Consider the following 21,065-nt stretch of genomic DNA (forward strand, 5'->3'; position numbering starts at 1 on the left):
GTGTGTGTGTGTGTGTGTGTGTGTGTGTGTGTGTGTGTGTGTGTGTGTGTGTGTGTGTGTGTGTGCGACACAATAAAGGGTACTTCTATAAAAAGCAGTCTTGTGACAGTCCAGTGCACTCAGCTGACTGTCTGGAAGCTTTGCTGTGCTTTCTTCTCCTCTCGCCTGTTTTGCTCCCAGGGCAGCCTTCTCGCTAACTTAACCCTTTTTTTTTTTGTAAGAGCATTACATTTTAATTCACACTCTTCACTTTCCTCTGCTCTTTGTCTTGATTTTATTCAAACTGTCCTGCAGAAGGAAATGGGAGAGAGCTGTTGGAAAGCAAAGTGAAGAGGAAGAAGGCAGGGAGTGGTGATTTAATGTCCAGTAACACATGTCGGACTCTGCTCTGTCAGGGAAACGCATAAAAACAAACACGGGCGCTGGAGGTGTTTCTTCAGATGCTGATAGTGTACTACAGTATCCTGTTGCCTAAGCCATTACATCAAGTGTTAAACTTAAGTCCAACAGTGTTGTTACAGTGCCAGCACTGTGTGTGTGTGTGTGTGTGTGTGTGTGTGTGTGTGTGTGTGTGTGTGTGTTTGTGTTGGAATTTCACCATCACAAGCTGAATAAGATTTACCCCCTGTTTAAGTCAACGGAGTTATATTTAGATTGTGTACACAGATGATGATATAGATAGATAGATATAGATATACATACATATGGACATGGAATTGAGTTGTGTAATTCAGTGTCTGCATGTATTTCTGTTTGAACTGTTGATTTGGATGAGGAAAAGGAAGTGCTGCATGTAACCACAGCCTGGGGTTTGGGCTTTTACCACACTACTAAATTCTGTAATTAAACTAAAATTAGCGTGATTGCCAAACAGTTTCTTAGCCCACTAACAAGTGAGAGCCTGCAGGGAAATGTCGTAAGAATCAGCAAACTGAATGAAAATCCTCAATTTCACTGTATTTGGTTAAAACATGACACATGCTTGTGCTGTAAGTTCCCTTATGCCTCTTTTCCACCAGCACATACTCAACTTGACTCTACTCTGTTTTGGTTGTGTTTCTATTATAATTGAGTCCCACCTCAATGTGCGCAGGGAGTCCCGTGAAGTCATTTGTTTGCAACACAACACAACCACCAAGCCACCATTTATAAAAACGCCTGCACCTCGTCCCTCATTCCCAGGTTTAAAAAACTGGTGAGTTTGATTCTTTTGAAGAGGTCGTTCCCATGACTCATCCAGTGAGTTTGCTCCCTGCCCAATCAGTGGCATACAGTCCGTTGATGTCACTGTTTGGTTGCACTTGGCTCTCTTGCAACCCTGTACAAGTAGGTACAGAGGTAGGTACTGTTGTACTACCAGCAAAGTTTAGAACAGCTGGAACATGGAACACTAATAAAACGTCCCCCTGCCTGAATAGAGGTAAAGGATGTCCTTGAGTAAATAAACTCCACTCCATGCAGGTTAAAGGTTTGGAATTCTGGTCAAAGCTGCCAGGAGGCAAAAAGAAGAGAGCTGAATTTAGATTAGTCTTTGTCACTGCTCGGATCGTTTTGCATCTCTGTTGTTGGTTTAAAGTGACCAATCACCAGTGTCTCATCATCAGCTCTTTCACACTTTATATAATTTTGTTAAACTCTGACTTTCTTATGTCCTTCCTCTTTCTTCCTCTTGCTAACCACAGCTTTAGATCCATTCTTCTGTTTCTTTCTCTCTGTGTTTGCCTTTGTTTGTGCACCTCATTGAAATAGAGCAGCACAGTCATACACAGATAATGTGTTAGTAAATGACAGCCAGTAACCATTGGTATCAGAAGCGCTCTCACTAAATTTCTCTTGAACTTTCTTCTCTTTTCCTCATTTATCATTCCTCCTTTTATCCTCTGTTTTCATCACTGCCCTTCTGTCTGTTTTGTTCTTTGACCCTGTGTGACTGCTTTAAGTTCAGGCCTTTGAAGATAATATTGTAGCTCTGGTTTTGGGTGCTGTAAATCACATAAACTCAGTTTTCTTCATGTGGGAAACAAACATTTTGAAACAAAAGACTGATGAACAAGAACAAAGTTGTCAAACAATAAGTTTCTTGTTTGCTTAGTACTGCCCCTGTGTTTATAAATGTTGCCAAATCTGTTCATTGTAATTGTATGACTGTAGCCCAGCCCTGGATGAAATTAGGCACCCACAGAAGGATACAGCAAGTCATTTACAGCTTCTAAATTGTCATAATTTGGCAGCAACGTGGTTGAACGTGGGTGGGCCATATCATCTGGATAGCTTTGGGTGTCAACCAAACCCCTCCCAACCTTCTCCTGAGAGACTGCAGCCATTGGTCAGGCCCCATTTTGTTACCATGGCTATAGGCCAAACCAGAGGCGGGGCATCTGTCTTCCACCTGGTCGCACCAGCTGCTCAAGCACTGCTGCTATGGCATGCCTGGAGTGTATCTGAGCCTGCTTGCTGGCTTGTGTTTTTGTGTTTGTACATAATACTTGTATTATATTACAGAAGTGACTGTACTCATAAGTATTACTTAAATATCAAATGGCATTTCTATAGGACCAACAAAGCTACAAATCAGAGAATATATTTAAAGTGCAAACGAACCCAAAGTTGAAACAGCCAAAGAAATCACAACAAAAGTAAATACACATGTGATAGCTTTAAAAAAACCTGTTACCACAGCAGAGTACTCCTGTGATTCCAGTTAGCTTAATTTCATAAGCTAGGTTCTTAAATGAGCTGTGACCACCTGTCACCAGACTGGAAATGGCTCAACATGGAAAGTTGGAAAGAGAGGAAAGAATTGCCAGTGGATATAAGACATCTGATTGTGATGCGAAGAATTTGACAAAGTCATGTTTTAAAGAAAAAAAGTGATGATCTAGAAATCAGTCCAGATGCAGTTACAATACTAGTGAGGTGGTGTGGAATAAGCCACAGTAACATGTCATAACTGCAGTGGAAAATCCTTTTAAAAGCAGGCCGCACACATGCATTTGTGGAATTTAGACACACAAGTGCTTCAGACTTGGCACAGAGGTTATCACTGAAAGTCAGAATTTAAGTGACGGCGCAGAAAATACAAAGAGCATTGCATCATGTGTGGACGACATCCAAAAAGAGCCTTTTCTTGCTTGTTGGCATAAAACTGCAAGATTACATTATGCTTAAGAACATGGAAAAAAGCCTGAGGTGTATTAGGAGCACATTCTTTAGTCAGATCAGGCCAAGATAAGTTTGTTTGGCTCAGTGAAGAAACAGCTTATTAATTTAAAACTGGTATCAGATCAGTGCTCTGTGTCAACTCCTACACAAAGCCAAGCTATCTGTATCAGTATCTGGACTCAAAACGTCAGGTTGGTGCATCCCTACCAAAGGCAGTGTGTGGAGTCTGTTGTGCTGCTGTTGTGTGTTATGTTTCCTTATATAGCTATAGTCAGTCCCTATCTGTGCCCTCTGTGGTTACATAAGGTAGTGTAAAGTGCCTCTAGTTGAGCAGTGGCGGTATTAATAGATGTTATTTAAGTGTAGCACACCATGCTTGCAGCCTACATATAGAATCTCACAAGGAGTCTAGTCAGCAAAGTCCAGAGGCAGCAAAGCTGTTCTTGCTTCCAGGTTGTGTGTACCTGTCATTGCTTTTCATCAACTGGGAAGTGCGCGTTAATAATTTATTACCCTACAGCTATTCTCATTGGGAGGAATACAACATATGCTCTCTGGTGTTTTATATTTACCTCACCCCCCTTCACTGTTGAGATGTGCTACAACACAGGGCAGCACCCCGTATAGATGAGCTTGGGCAATTCTCGGTGTTTTTTACATCATCCAATTGATTAGCAGCTATTACCAATAGACTATCCAATCATATCCAGCAGCAGACTCGTGACTCATTTTAAATGCCAGTAGCCGATCTGACAGCACAGCTGCTGTCATCAACCAGTATTTTGGTTCATTTAATCACACAGTGTTACAGTGTAGTGGTTACAGTGTGCTAAGTCTGTCTTCATTGTCTTCTCCTGAGCGGAGGGTGTCCCACCCTTCCTTCCCATCCCATCCCATCCTCTCTCTCCTTCCCTCAGCAAACATCTCAAGTGCTTTAATGTTTCTACCTTTTCTTGTTACTCTACCCTTCACTTATTCTGCCATTAGTCTACATGACTGATAACAAGGTTCAATATGTTTTTCCAACTAACTCAAACCAACTGAGAACTTACCAAACAGGAACTGAGAACAAACCTAGCAACTTTTTAAAATACCGGCGCAAAACTTCGACTTTTTGAAACCCCACTTCCTTTCCTCAAACTGTAGTTATATTTACTGTTACACATACTGACTTGTGTGTTGGCTTTAGTTGGAAATTTGCACTAAAAATGGTCTGTTTGCAAGAGAATTCGAATTGTTTTAGTTAAAATGTTAAGATATTGGGAAATGTTTTGAACATTTTGCAGTCTAGGATGGAGGAAATGTCAAAAATGTATCATCCTCATCCTGTTTCCACTGGTGTCATTTCATGTATAATATAAAGGATCAAGTAGCTAGTTGTTTCAGCGTGTGTGCCTCTCTCTACACATGCCTAGGACATCTGGTAAATGTCACTGTGTGTTTTCTACTCCTCTGCCCTTCTCCTCTGTTGCTCTCACACACATAACGGTGTAGTGTTTAAATAATGTTGAGGTATAGGTGTGTGTGTGCTTGTATTTGGTTTGTTTTGTTTTTTGTTTTTGGTGGTTTGTCTTTTTGTGTTGTGGTTTTTGTTTTGTTTTTTTTTTTTTTTTTGTGGGTCTCCCCCCCCCCCCCCCCCCCCCCCTTCATATTCAGATAGAGAACAACATTTCCTCTCCCCTCTGTCCAGTCCAGTCCAGTCCAGTCGTTTGGCTCTTGAATCAGTCATGCTTGTTGTATTTGGTGGGCAGCAGCCAAGGCTTTCCCTATGGGCCATTACGGCACACTAGGAGTGCAGAATGGTCCAGCAGGGAGGGAGTTGGGGAAATTAACGGGAACAAAGCTATGAGATGGAGTGAGAAATAAAAATGTAAAGAGAGAAAGCGCTGAATGAACAACACAGAGATGAATCGGTGAAAGAAAAAGTGTTGAAAGGGTGTATTGGGAGGCACATTGCTCTGACTCTTGCTTGTGGCAGCCTTCCCAGTTCTTCTTGCATTCTCCTCCTTTAATTTCAGAGGTGAATTCCCAGCAGCAGGGCTAAACCCAAGCCAGGGACATTCTTCCCTGGCTTATCCCCAAACAAGAGTTGGTAATCTGGGGGAAAAGTGGGTGGCCTCACCTGGGAAAAGAGAAAAGAGAGATGATGGTATAAAAGCTGGTTGGGGAAAGTTAATGTTTCAGTTTGGTCTCACCATACTGCTGTGTCAGGCTTTGAGTTTCAGACAGAACCCAATGTTGTCTTTGCTTGGGTGGAGAAAGAGCATGAGTTCCTTTCACTTAACGGAAACAGCAGTGCTAGAGAGGGCTGTGCGATTAAAATCTCATATCCCGATAGAAGACATTTATCGTCCCGATAACGATGTATATCACAAAAATTTTACATTTTCAGCTAATTCTGTGAACCTCGGGCAAGTCGACTTGCGTGAAGTGTTTTCAGCTGGGTGTCGTGTACCTGGAGTCGAGTGTTACATAAGTTGAAACGGCCTCAATTTTCTCTGAGAGTATTTATTACACGGTGTGCTGCGGGGAAAAGCCTGTTCTAAGCTTTAGTTTTTTAACACCTGACGGCTCTTTTTAGCTTCTCATGCGTAAACACTCTGCATTCTATTTCACGTGATTCAGTTTATTTTGAAAAATCTGAACAGGATCTTCAGCTTGATTGTGAAAGGTTTGTGTGGAAAATAAACATGCGGACGGCAGAGCCATGCGATCGTTTTACTGTCGTTGATGCTAAGGACAACGCATAAAAACAATGGCTTGTCCGTCTGTAGTGTGGCTATATTAAATATAAGAGGAAGACAGAACTTCGGGAAATTATACAGTGACCATTAAAACAATGAAAAAAAATATTGCCGTAAACAGTTGATTTTGCAAACGATAGCGTAAAATACAACGATAGACATTTTCATATCGTCATCCGATGCATATCGTTATATCGAACAGTCCTAGTGCTAGATCACTTAAAAATACAAAAAAACTAACTCTGCCATATATGTGCTTTCAAAAATCCAGTTCTTTAAATTTACTCATTGCCAAGTAAATACTTCATCACATCTTCATTTTGAAACTATTAAAACACCGTTCTTCCCATCCAGACTCTGCAGAAATAACTTTAATCTCATCCATCACAAATTCTCCATCCAACATTCAGGATAAACAGTTATCCTGCTGCCAAGATCAACAGGGTTCCTCCTGCTGGACAAACAATAACACAGTTCAACTGTGTCAAGCTAATGGCAGAAATCCCACCAGACCTACAGATCATGTACCACATCACCTGTAAACTCAAAAGTAAGAACATTCAGACATGGCAGGCACACACACACACACACACACACACACACACACACACACACACACACACACACACACACACACACACATTCTTTTCTCGTTCTGTGTTCCTCCTTCAGCTGATTGTTTTGAGGTTGCCATGCCAATGTCTTTGCAGTTATTCCCTGACATATACTCCATCATGTTGGTAGATGATGATTTTAAAAAAAGGGGGAAGCCCGGCTGTGAGTGTAAATGTGCACAGAGGTGTTTTTACACACACAGAGGCATTACCATGCTCACAAGCACTCACTGGCACATGTACAGAGAGGCTGATAGGTTGGTGTGCAATAGAAGATTGTATTGAAGTGTAGGATTAGGGCGGCCACGTCAGGAATGTGCCTCCTCCTCTCATACAGAAACCAGCACACGCAGCACAAACAGAACTATTTCTTAACCTAACACACTGTTCATTCTCCCAAGTTTGCACTTTTGACCACCTCATACAGCAGAATAGGCACCGGCAAAAACCTGTGGTGGAGTAACTATCACAACATGATTTGGGTGTTTTAAATATTATTCAACGGTTAATGTTTGAAGGCCTTGTCACCTCTGTGTTTATTGGAATTGGTTCATTTCATTGTTGTTGCAACAGCTTATGGATTTCCCCACAGGGCAACAAGTTTTTTTCCCCTCAGTTTCAACTTTGGTGAACTTTCAGATTCAGTTTTGCTGACAAATGGCAAGATGTCTTGATGGTGCTGACCTTTGGAAAAAGAGCGAGCCCTAAGTGCAGAAAGTTAACTTGGATTAACACGGAAAATGTCAAACAATTGCTGTCTTCAGTTTATTTAATGTGATGTTTTACTTCTTTTTTTGGCCATTGTGTATATTTGGGATTGTCAGAAGGCTTTAAACACCTGTTAGCGTGATACTCGTCTGACATTTTCTAGACTAAACAAGAGAAGAAAAAACAAAAAAAAAAGAGCAAGAAAAGAGAAAGGATGGTTTGTGTGTGTGTGTGTGTGTGTGTGTTTGTGTGTGTGTGTGTGTGTGTGTGTGTGTGTGTGTAGTGTGTGTGTGTGTGTGTGTGTGTGTGTGTGTGTGTGTGTGTGGGTGTGTGTGTGTGTGTGTGTGTGTGTGTGTTATGGTTAAGTCTATCTTACATTACACTTACAGGACAACACTATGAAAAGTCTACCACGCTAGCACCCTGCAACTCACTGATTAAGCCCACATACATACACATGGGCGACCACGGCTGTAAATCACTGCAAACCACGCGGTAAAGCTCATTTTAAACACCATCTGCATTCCTCATCCTTTATAGCTGCCAGACTTTATTCGTGTATGTGTGTGTTCTGTCGCTGCTTTTCTCTGCCCTCCAAATCTCCTCTCATTTAAGCCACCAAGCTTCCTATTGTTACCAGTAACTTTGCTCCTAATTTAAAACATCTTCTCTGTCGCCAGCTGACAGTGCTGTGGTTTCACTGGTTTGTGCCATTTAGTGCCCTGTGCACATTTAGACTTTGTTTATGTCATCTTCTCCCAGTCTTTTCTTGCTCGCTCTTTACTTGTTATGGGCGTTTGCAATGTTTGAGAGCCAAATAAGAGTTTAACTTTTCTGTGTTTTGAATAAAAACAAAAGAGGAATATGCTGTTGAGAGAAAGGCCTTTAAAAAAAGAAGAAAAAAGTCAGGATTAAGGGAAGTAGAGAAGTGTCTAAACACAAAAGAGAAGAGGGGGAAAAAGATTATAGTGAAGAAAGTACTCCTCCCAGAGGAACTTTTAGGTAGGGGTAAAATAAAATGAACAGAGCGGGAGAGAAATAAATGAAAGGGGCTGTGGAGAGGAAGGCATTTGTGGCCAGGAATGGTTTGGCACACATTACACTGAGGTGTAGTTTTGGCGTGGCTCCCATTAGCCTCTTGTGTTACATCCATTACAAAAATCTGCACGCGCGCACACACACGTGCACGCACACACTCTTACATGGCAGCACAGTCAAAACAGACCCACATCTTAACCACCATAGAATTTCCTTGCCATAATTCTGGTCCTACCCAGAAAAGATGGAAATCACTCATCTCTCTCTCTTTCTTCCTCTCTCTCCCTAAAAGATGTTATTAGAGGCACCAGTGGCCATGTAATCACTTTGGCTCTCCCACAGGAAGAGACACACACACACATATGCATGCACACACACCTACCTTAGTAATTACAGCTGAAGATGAGGTCCTATTCACTGTAATCCTAGTGAATGGCTGATATAGTTAATAAATGGTGGGTCAAGCGGTGCTGCATAGTGTCACATCAGAGTGGGGGTGTGTGTATTATTTTTTTGTGCGTTTTCTCCAGCTATTAATTGATGCCTTATTATTGTGACTGATGTTGATTAACTCTGTGCACACAATTGCACACTTTGCTTGTATTCACTGCACGCAAGCACTCAGCTACACATGCAAATTGATAGACTGCCTCACTTAGTTTGTATGCACATACACTTTCTTTCATACAAACACAACCTTCCACATTCCTACGCGCACACACACAATACAAACACAGTTGTTCAGCTGATCTCTTCCTGTGTTTGTATGTGGTTCACTGCCCTCTTCAAAGCCACATGCACACCCCCCACACCCGGTTGCATTAAGCACTCTTCCCGATCTTTGTGTACTTTCCCACCTTCCTATGTCTGATAAGTCTGGAGGCTAGCAGCTTGTTAGCAGAGCTCCTCACAGTTTCTCAGTGGCTTCGAGGCTTCGCAGTCATCCGGAGATGCCAATGTCACTTCAGGAATCCTATAACATGTTGCCATTCTTGCTTGAACACACTCGTAAACATATCAATATTAAATCTCGACTTAAGTCTAGGCACTTTGTCTTTAACGTAAACATCCTCTCACCAGTCTTTGATGTAAATGTGTAATATTGTTTTGGTTGAGATATCCCATAAGGGATTTGTGTTTCGCCTCAATGTAAGAGGAGGTCTTTTCTCATTTGAATGGCGACACTAAAAAGGCATTCAATTGGAAAGCTCTATCTTCGAGTCTCATCTTATTGTATATGATAATGTTGTGGTGCAATTTCTTCCCCCGTTTGCAAGACAGCTGATAAAATCAGTCATAGTAAAGCACCTCTCTAGATGCAGGGCTTCTCACGCTCTCAGCCTTGTGTGCGTATGTATGTGTGCGCGCGCGTGGAGATGCAGATGATTGAGTTAGTGTGATTTAGTGATGGTTGGAAGATGAAATGCTGCCGCTGTGCCGTGTCTAGCAACTCGCTACACACACTTATCTGACGACTGTTAGCTAAAGGCATTTAATTCAGAGGGTGAAAAGGGGAAGAAAGGAGACGGTATGAAGAAGGAAAGATGAAATGGGAGTAAGAATGCGTGATAGATGAATTAAGGAAAAGGAGAGCAATGTATTGGCAGAGAAGTAAAGGATATAACAATGACTAGGGCTTTTAATTTCAGCAAGCGTGAGGATTAAAAGGCATCAACAATGATGAATAGCTTTAATTTGCTCTTAAAGCAGCTCACTTTCTATCTCCATGTCCTACCTTCATGTTATTGTATGCACACATGTGCTCTAGGAGAGAGATACCACATGTGGCTTGGACGTTTTGTTCCTTTTCTTTTTTCCTTTTGTGTTTTCTCCCCTCCTCTTCCTCCACAGCCTGTTACATGTTTCTGCAGCTGTAGATGTGTGTGTGCACACGTGTGCGAGTGTGTGACCTTTTGGGGAGTACTGCTGGTGAAAGGCCACTGGCTCACACATGAATAACCATGGTGTAGACATGTGGACGAATACCAAAGACGGTTGATAAGATTTGGCAAAGCAAGTAACCTGATATGACAGAATCAGATTGCAGAGCTACATATTTGACTTCATCGACTGTAAAGCGTGAGCTTCAGTATCCTTGATGGAGCGTGTCAGGTGCAGCTTAGAAAAAACAAAAACACAAGTGCTGTGGTGTAAGATCATAAATGTACAAAAAAACATTAAAAAAAGCTTAAAATAACTCTGTTTTTCGTTCAAGTTGGGACAGTGATAGACAAGCGCTTGAAATACCCAGAATTCTTTGTGCTTCTAAGTAAAAGGAGATTTGACGATGTGTGATTTATTGTTGCTAACAAGGTTCCAAAGTATAGAATTTCATTTGAGTTATTTTGAGGTCTGTTAAAAACAAAATGTGTTAAAGATTTTGTTCCCAGACCGCTGTGCCTATTGTTTTTTTTCCCCCCCAAAATGTAAAATGTAGGATTTGTAAATATAAACTGATCATACAGTTAGTGGTTTTTCTAGGGAGAAGGCAAGACGTCATGGCATGCAACTGAGTGAAAACGCCTACACAGATCTGCCATCTGGGGTTTAAAGTTAATTGCTTTATGTGAGGGATAGTCCGTTCAACTAGTGTTCTGGCTGATATTTGACAACATAATAGCCCACATAGTATAGATTTTAAAACTTTTTACATAATAAACATCTAGCACTGTGTACTCGCTCACAAATGTGGCCATGAAAAATCTAGTCTGGGACTTTTTAAATGGAAATCGAAACTGGGTAGGAAACCTGTGCTAGGGTGTGGTGGTGTGTGGAAGAATTGCTGGCGTACTAGTGAAGTGTGGGAGTGTGTGTTTTTGTCTGGGAGCTGCAGCTAGTTATTGCATTTTTGACGCACACTGCCTTCGTTGCCTTTTCTTTCCCTTAATCTAGGTTGTTAAGCCTTTTGGGTGCTCGTACTGTCTATCTATATAAATAAACCTACATGAATAAGTAATATCCAGAAGCGAGTAAGACTTCCTTTTACTAACTCTCCCGCACATACAAATAACATTGTTTAATCATTCTGCACCAATAAAGCTTCTTTTTGAATAAAAACCCATGTTTGTGTCTGCTCTCCCTCCCAGACCTTAAAATAAGCCGTTCCAGACATACAGTGTTATGATAGCAGACACACAGAGCTCGTGTGTGTCTGTACATGTGTTTGAGGGTACACCACCTCCATCATTGTCACCATAGCTCTTTGTCTGTCTTGGCTCTCTTAAAGAAAAGGCTGTTTGGTATGACTGTCTGACCCACATATGGTAAAGGTTTGCTCAGGGCTCCTATGTGTGTTGGCTGCCTATGGTGTGTATGTATATGTGTGTGTCTGTGTGTGGTGAAGTGGGATTTGTCCCATAGAAGCATCAGGGCCATCAGTCACTCATGTGTGATGTTCCATCTGCTCCCAGCTTCATACTACTTCACAGTCAGCCATACACACATAACTAAATCTCCAGAAGGGTTTTGTTTTATTTTATTTTTTGGGGGAAGATAAAACTGTTTATTCCATTGAAACCATTTGTACACACTGAATGGATGCTCTGTTTTCTCTAACAATGCATGGTAACTAAAATACAATAGAGTGTACTGCTTCCCAGTAACCCAGTATAGATGTTTTTGTTTTGAGTGTACAGTTTAGAGGGTCCAGTGCTTCCTTAGGGCCAACATCCTCCTGCTGTTTCTGAAACAGAAAACAATACAATAGTCCATTAAACACACATGCACACAGACACACACGCATCAAGGAGTAAATTGTGTGTTTTCTGATGACTGCTGCCACTCGAGAACAACAGATATATTTGTTTTGTGTCGTGCTGCGCTCAAGTTCTGCCAAGCTCACTACGCGATAGGAAGTGAGTGATTTCAGGTCTTTATCTGAAAGCCCCGACTCGGAGAAACAAAAGTGCTGAAAGAAGGGAAAAAGGTTTGAGAGGTGTTTGCAAGAAGCGGGCATTAGGTTACTCTAGTGTCCATCAAACCCAGTAAATTGTGGTTGGGCTATTGTATTAGTTAATTTGGCTGAGTGGGAAATTAAATGAGGCACAGTTGCTTTGTATTGTGTGGTAGGGTAGGCTGTAAAATGAGCTTGCTAGCCAAGAATACAGAATCACTGAGGTGCGCAAGTCTCTTGTTTGCTCTTCAACCTCTTTATCATACCCCTACTGTCCAGGGATTGTGGGTGCATACCAATCTTTTGTTCGGTTCCTCACCCATTTAACACTTTCTTTCATTTCCCTTTGTTCTGTAGAGGGCCTACTTCGGTGGGGCCCCATAAACACACACATGCACATTCACTTGGGGGCCCACATCACATCAAAGTCAGGAATGTGGGGCTTGCAGCCATTATGTATGAATGCATGGACCTAGTTATGCCAAGTTTACCCTTCTTTAGATGTGGTGTCTGTGGCGGTGTGGTTTGTGTGCTGCTTCATGCTATTAGTGAGCCAAGCTTTATGTTCACTCACTTCTCCGAATCTGCTCTGAAATGTCAAAGCCATTATCCAGAGTCCGTGGTCTTGCTGAAGTGTTACAACTCTCAGACAGACCTGGGAACACCTGGACCAGTCTGTTTAGTTCCACTCCTTGTGATGCTAATTACAGTCTTGAGGCATTTGATGTCCTTTTTTGCCTTCTTTTTAAGTGATTTCCCTCTCCCTTGTAGTCAGACTTAATATTTAAAGCGAAAGTTTAAGACAGATGCTTATATGAAAATTTGTGCCTCTTCTCCTCCACCCATCTTTACTCCCCTGCTTCCTGCAGCCTTTCTGAGTCTCTTTCTGCATTTTATTCTGTACACAATAAAGGCATCTTATGGTGTCTGCCTCTTTCTGAATCTTTACATCTCTTATGTACACTAGCTTCATCAGTTGTCACTTGAGCCAATGACAGGCATCATTCTCACTGACGTGCTACTGTCTTATCATCCAGCTTCTTTACCCTCATACCCCCACCTTCCTTATCACCAGCTAGCTATCCCATGTATCTATCAGAGCAAACCAGGCCTGCCTGGCACAGATAAACCCAACATTAGGGGCTTTTGGATGGATTGGCAGGTTGAGAGAGATGTTAATGATCATAGAACAGGGAAAAAAATGGATATTAGATGTTGCAGGATGATGAGATAGGTGGTTGTTTGGAATGTTTCAGTATGGAGCTGGTAAATTGTTGGTTTATTTGGTTACAATCTCATCTTCTGATACAGGGATTATGCATGGTTTTTGAATATCAAGCGACACGTTGCCAGAGGGAGAAGTATCAGTGTTGTAAAAATAGTTTTTGGGGAAGGTTAGAAATTTATGGATACACTAGACGTTTAAGTTGTCTCTTATTTAATGTTTTAAATATTAGAATTCAGATTTGTTTTCTGTGTTGTAAAACCACTGTTTTCCTTTTTTTTTTTTTTTCTTCCTCATGGCACAGATGTAGTAAAAGCATCTTCTCTTCACTTCTATGTATTCTCAGTTATTTTAGCTGACAAAACATTATCACTACAGGAAGGAATGCCTATTTTGGTCATGGAGGTACTCTGAATAGCACTTAAGAAAGTTATGAAATGTCAGGTTATAGACTGTTTACGTCAGAACCACAGAAAGACAAAGACTAAGGTTCATTTCCAGCAGCGTTTGTGCCGCATCATTTCCTCTCTCTACTGTCTCCTCTTACTGCTTTCCCTCACCGTTGCTTAAGACAGTGCCTTTAATGTGTTTAAAGTCTATTAACATTACATTATACATGTAGAGAGTAGAGATGGGGCTTGTTTTGAAAATACAAGCACAGCATCATTCTGTAGATTCATCCATCAAGGACTTAATGGTAAGCTAAGCAATACAGAGGACACAATCAGACAGCAACAGCTTCCCGCTTGATTACTGACAATTGCATTGATTTCTTGACTTAGCTTATAGGCACACACAAAGAGCTGTGCATGCAAGCTGATGCAAACATAAATCTGTGATTTTTATATATGTGTGAGAAAACATCTTTACATGTTATCACTCTACAAAGATCAATTGAAAATCAAGCTGTATGCACGCTGGCGTTGAGCTTGGACACCCACACAGGAATCTTCACACGTATTTGTACACACTTAGCCCTTGTATTAGCTTTAAACCCTTCTAAATGCACAGACCCTGCCATGTTAACCTTGTTATTAGAGCGTAACCTCGAATTCCAGACATAGCAGCTCAGTTTGATTGAATTAGATCTTCTTTAAGTATCCCATCCATCTATCCATTCCTCCATCCATCTGTTCAGCTTATATATTCCATAGTCTTTTGTTCTCTTCCTGTAACTCTGGGCAGCCTCGCACTCTGCACTTGTGGAATGAATTGATTTGAAATGATTTATTACCTGTTTTTTTTTGTTTTTTTTTCTCTCTCCCCCCGCAGGTCACCCACTCTCAATCACCCACTCTTCTGTTTTCTATCTTTCTCACCGTTGTTTCTCTCTGCACACTACTTTTTTTTTTTTTATGTTAGCACTGTAGATGAACTGCATCCTGAGAGGGGGAAAACCTGAGCAGAACAAAGATGAGGGGGGAAAAGGTGTTATTTGTCAGATTCAATGTTTCACTCCCTGTTTCTAAGCTGATATTAAAACCAGCAAAGAGACTGGTTTTTAACTTGGGGATTTTGCAGGCTGGATTTTGCACAGACTGACAAGCAGATGGATGCAAACAGAAGATAGGAAGGCTGTCAGAAAGACAGACGTACATTCTCTGTGGTATATTGCATTTGTGTGTGCAAAACCAGTGTAGGCTCAGACTGGTCATTAGCCAGTGAACTGGACTTGGGTGCCGGATCCAGAGATAGATATGGCTGCCAATGGAAATGTCTCATTTTTTTTAAGGGAGTGGGAAAAAATGATACATAGAGGCCACAGAACAAAAGCTATTCTTTCACCTCTGTGTGCATCAGCAGCTGTTTTTCTTTATTCTGGTTGTCTGCACTTAAAAATTGTGTTGCCTTATGTGCTGGTATGTGTGTTTGCGTGCGTGTGCAAACTCGTCTAGATGCGAACCATCCGTGAATGAAATGTATCCTTTGTTTACGGGCCTATTATCTAGATAATAACATCCATATTTCCTCTCATCTCCAGAGCTTTATCACAGCCTTATGAGCTCTTTCTTTCACTCTATCTCACTATCTCTCTCTCCCCTTCTCTTTGGCACACACACTCATACACACATGCGTACACGCACACAGCAGAGAGCGATAATGGGATTGTTGCCCTTGGTTTCTTTTGGCAAAACTGTAAATAATTTTTTTTTCATCACAAAGTGTGTTCATTGTTCACCCACATGTTTCTTTTTCCTGTGTGTGTGCATATATATATCTCAATCAAACTAGTGCTTGCATATCTATCACTTGGTGTGTGGGTTGTCATCTTATCATTCTTTCATCTATCTGGATGTGAACCTATTTGTCAGTGTGTGAATTTAGTATCATTTTCCAGCTAGTCATTGCCTGCTGTCCTTCCCTTGTCACTGTGGGCTGATAGCAGTGCGAGTCGACAAAGCTCTGTAATGGAGAGCTGATACTTGCCCTCCCCCCCGCTGCTTTGTACTTTTCATTTGCTGCTGAGATGACTTTGGCTCACAGCCACGCCAGCAAGCCAATCTCCTATCTTGTATCTGCTCCATTACTTTCCATATCTTGGCAAATTATTTGCCAAAACTCACAAAGAAAAATTTGAGCATCCATTCACGTGCATGTTTGTGCACATGCTGACGTGGTTGCTCTGTATTATATTTGTCTACAGGTGCTTTGGGTGATCAGGTTGTTGTTGTTCACATGCAGAGATGTGACTCACTGTTATGCTTTCTATCATTATACAGGACCACAGTGTTTTCATACTTAACTTTTTTTATTTTTTGCTCATAATTTTTAAAGTTTATTCCTCCCAGGTGCTGAACAAAAGATGTCTATAGTCATGATAACAGCACCATCCTGTCAATATTGTTCCCTTCCATGCATCTACCTCTGTAATCACATCTGTGTTCGCAATAATTATACGAGACTCAATACTGCTATTAACACAACCTTTCAATTAAGCCTTTTACATAGCTCTGTAGAACAGGTGCTCTCAACCTTTTTCCAAAATTTTGATAATTTCATGCCTCCCACCTTATAATAACTACCACCTGTTACTGTTGAAGTGAAATCAGCTTATTTCACCAGCTGGAACAACATCCATAGACACTTTAGTGTGTTTGAACTTTGGTTTGTAGAAAAAAAGTGCAGCTTGAGTGTACTTTATTTATTTATTTATTTATTTATTTATTTATTTATTTAGCATGGATATTTAAAGGGAGATGTGAAAATGAAGATAAATTTGTCACCATTTTATTTCCTTTATTTGTGCGGCAAATCTAGAGGAATTAAGCGTGTGTTTATTTTTATTGTGCATCAATGGTCCACTTGGATTAACGCTGCATCATTTCTCTACAAGAAACAAGTTATTTTTATTTAGCTTCAAGGGTTTCTACTGTAAAAGCACGGGGTTTTTTAAGCAGCTGCTTCTGATATTATTGCTGTATTCATGTACATCACTTTTCTGCATCATCTTTTTATTGTTTTCATATCCAAATGAGTTTTCCCGTGTGTTTCTTTTTTGCAGATCTTGGTTAACTCCATAAACGCCAGCCGTCCAGCAGTGCTATACGAGAAGGTGACCGTAAGTGAAGGAGGAAGTCCCTTACTGAGAGACATGCTGTTCAGCCCAGACCAGCAGTACATCTACACTTTGACTGACAGACAGGTGAGTTCATGTCCAACAAATACACTAGGACACACATTCAGTCCCAGCAGACATGTTGCCATTGCAATACTTTTTCGACATAGTGTCTGCTGGGACAACATACTTTTTAAAACTCTTACTTGTGATACATGTAAGAGTTTTTAGGATTCAAATTCTCCATATCCAGCACCTGACTATTCAGTATTTGCCAAAGGTACATACTCATAAATACTAACATTTATTTTTGTTGTGTTGCATGTTTGAATAGTTCCTGTAGAGCAGCCTGTTACTAAATGTCCAGAACACACTTCCCTTGTGCATATTTTGACATTCCTACCAACTCTACACTCATTCTCTGTACTCACACAAATCATCCCCACTGGATTTCATTGCACACCAACACACATTCACACCAGCTACAAACATCGCCACCATGATGGCTTGCTAATAAGCCAGACATTACATACATGGGGAGTGCAGGGAGAGTTATAGGTCAGATGGGGGGTGTGTTTGTGTGCGCGCACTCTTCTTCTGGTGAAGGCTTTCTCTAGTGTGATGGTGAGGAGAGGAAGGGGTTGGGGGGTTGGGGAGGAGGCAGACAGAGCATGTCGCATCTCTGCTGCTCCCCATTTCCAGCTGCTCCCTGGTTGTTGTTTTTTTTTTTTTTTTTTTTTTTCCTTCTGTCTCATTAGTGTGGTGAGTGAAGGAAGCAAAACGAGAGGGAGGGGGAAAGAAAAAAGGGGTTGTACATGATGGGAATATGTCTGTATTTAATAGACCTAAAATAGGCTGTCGAATTGAAAATGGGTGAGATGTATCTGAGGTCTGCTCTGTGAGAGGCTTTTTCAGAGGTGCTGATTCTGTAGGTGGCTTAAATCAAAGTCAGGCCATAAAATGGAAACATGCTTTGTCTGTTTGACACCCAGTGGGATCATCAATGGTCACTGTATAACCACTGTATATAAATATTTTTAAATGCAGATTGTGCTATGAGTGTAACAGTATGTTACATCACAGCCCTGTGTGTCCTGGCTGAAGATACCTCTGTTCAAGCCAGATGACCTTTTGATGACATATGTGAGGCTCCATCTGCACACACACACCCCATCATCACAATCATCCATCAGTTCGATAGCTGCTCGTCACCGAACCCAGCTGCACGCTGGGGCAAGATACAACACCAAGTTCGTCTACTTCAGGAAACTTAACTTATAGTCAAAGAAGTTCATTCCCATTAAATTGATTCACTCGGTGCAACACATACAGTATGGACATGTATACACACCTTGCACCCTATAGGAACATACCTATAGGGTTTCTGATTATAATCCTGACCATAGGAGCACAGAAGAAAGGAACATGAGCTGTGGGATGTGCTGCTCTTTTTAATGGTAACACACATATATTTTGAGGGGACACTTATTTTCAAGTTTTGGATTAAGCACATGATTGGGGAAAGAAGTAACATAGTAGAAAACGCACACCAATGCACACACATACTAGAAGAACAAAGCACATGTCTAAGCAGCTAAGGGCATGAAGGGCACACACACAAAACCATAATGTTACTTATAGGCGCTAGTACCCAGAACATATGCTCGATTACACACACTTTATGTACACACACAGTCTTGTAAACGTGTGTGTGTGTGTGTGTGTGTGCGCGCGCGCGTGCGTGCGTGCGTGCACGCATACACACAGAGAGCTTCATCTCCCTGTGCGTTTGATCCCCATTAATGGATAGCAGGCCTGGGTTAAGCAGAATGGGAGGCTGTGGCTTCCAGACCTTATAGCTAAAACCCCTTTCCAGCGCTAATGACTGGAGGGGGCAATTGCCTTCTCTCACCCTCCATCCTACCCTCATCTTTATCCTCTGCCCTCCATCTATCCCACCATGCACCCACCACTACATTTTTTTCTTTAAATCCTCACTTTTGCTGCCACACACACACTCTGATATTTCCATCTAAGCCCAAATTGAGTCCTCCCCTCTCAAATGCCTTCTACTGATCCCATTCCCGTATTTTTAATGATCTCCCCCTATCGCTGCCATGGCCCCCCTCTCCACCAGATAGACACGCTCATACTCTCTCGTTCTTAAAGAGGCAAAGGTGGAAAATTGTGGGATAGATACATGGAGTGGTGGGTAGGAGGGCCTGCTTTTGCTAAAAGATGCTGATACACTCACGCACACTCACGCACACACATTAACACACAACTAGTTTGCATGAGGAATATAGCCATGCCCCCTTTTTTCTAGTGAGATAGACACACAGCCCTGCCTTCACCCTGGGAGCGCGTGTGTGTGTGTGGTTGTGTGGCTGGGTGCCTGCGGGGGTTCCTCAGACAAGCCAAGCACATTAAGGTGTCACTGGACATATCCACTGATGCGTGGACCACAAGTTCCACCACCCTTCTGCCCTCACCCACTCACATACACACAAATGGAGGCTAAGGCAGTGAGTCACAGTTAGGGGTGAGGCCCAGTGATTTATGACTTGCTCTGTTCCAGCTATATTCATCACTGTCATTATTATCAATGGAGGATATGACAGCGGGATGGGACGGCCTGCTGTGTGTGTGTGTTTGATGAGACAGTGTGTTATTGCAGGAAATTTAGATCAGCTTATTTCTCACTGCAGTCAGGGTTGTATGATTCTTATGGACTTGGTGCATGTTATTTGTTTTTTAATCACATTTGCTCAAGTTTTTTTCTTTTCACAAAAATATTCAACACTTCAAGAAGAACAATGTAGCTCTTTGACTCAACCCAAACTTTTTGAAGCCTCTGCTCTGTGCAAATCTCCCTCTGTGGGGAAATTGTCTTGTGGTGTTTTGGCTCAGTCAAGTCTTCCCGTCTTCAAATCATCTCATCTTTTGTTTTGGAGCCAAAAAGGTAGAAAGCTGTGGCTTCATTTGATGCCACAGATGCTGCTCTGTCCATCTTTGCACCCTTGACTCAGCCCTTCAGTGTTATACACGCATGGGCGCACATATCCTTGCGTCTTTGATGGCAGCTCTTGCATATTATGGTGCTGTAGTGTGTGGTGCTGGCTAATTGCTGAAAGCATGAATATTCATCTGCTCTGGTGTTGGATGAGGGACTGGATTTGAAGTGTGAGAAGGCAACAAGCAATGATGACTTATAAGGCTTGATACAGGGGAGGAAAATCTTGTGTATGCATGAGGCAACCTTTGTTGTGTCAGGGAGGCACCTCTGATTGTTAGACTCGCATTGATTCAGCTTGCTTACTTTTATATGACTATACATTTGGACAGAAACTCAGCTTTCAAACATTATTTCTAAACATACATTGATGGGCCGTGTCACTGAAGCCAGCCTCGAGTCCTTGGGGCATGTGCAATGTATCCTCTGGTAGTGGATCCTGGGGGTCCTGTGAATTGTGGGGTGAGGTTTCCACAGACTGGATCTGTTCTGGCACCTTTTGTGGATACTCAGTTGGATTGGGATCTGTGAAGTTTCTGAAGCCAGGCCACCACTTTACGGTGTTCATGGTGAACATTGCCCTGCCCTGGGAGCGGTGCTGATACAACTGAGTGCTGTTTTACGTGTCAAAGTAACATACGCATGAATGCCAGCACCCTGGGTTCCCAGTAGATCATTACATTGTAACAAGATGATCAGTTGTATTCATTGCACTTGTCAGCGGTCTCAATGTTTTGGCTGATCTGAGTATATTTTTGTGTGTGTGGGCTAACACCATTGTCCGAATCTCCATTCAGTATTTGAAAGAGATTTCCCCCTCCACATTTCACAGAGACTTGCATCCCTCCAAGGAATCTGCAGTCCTACACTGGATGTGCTCGCAGACAAAGTTCTTGTGACATTCACAAGCTGTTGGTTTGAGTCCCTACAATAGCAAACAATGGTCTGTATTGTGTTGTTAGCTCTCTGAGCAAGGAAGGCCTCATCAAGTAGCATCTTACCCGTGGAGTTTTGTTAGACATCAATCCCCTCTCTCTCCCTCTCTCTCTCTGTGTGTGTGTGTGTGTGTGTGTGTGTGTGTGTGTGTGTGTGTGTGTGTGTGTGTGTGTGTGT

The 21,065-nt window shown here is 41.8% G+C and overlaps 1 protein-coding gene across 5 annotated transcripts in view; it reads left to right on the top strand.

The window, feature by feature from the left end:
- Positions 1–21,065, top strand: part of LOC102289754 (plexin-A1) — a 229,412-nt gene that overhangs the window by 118,661 nt on the left and 89,686 nt on the right. For all 5 annotated transcript variants that reach the window (XM_005918586.3, XM_005918585.3, XM_005918589.3 and 2 more), the window contains exon 4: positions 16,886–17,026. In XM_005918586.3, coding sequence (XP_005918648.1) covers positions 16,886–17,026 — 141 coding nt within the window. The remainder of the gene's footprint in view (positions 1–16,885; positions 17,027–21,065) is intronic.

Source organism: Haplochromis burtoni, unplaced genomic scaffold, assembly GCF_018398535.1.
Source record: "Haplochromis burtoni strain Fernald_Lab_line unplaced genomic scaffold, NCSU_Asbu1 Contig_32, whole genome shotgun sequence".
NCBI lineage: Eukaryota > Metazoa > Chordata > Actinopteri > Cichliformes > Cichlidae > Haplochromis > Haplochromis burtoni.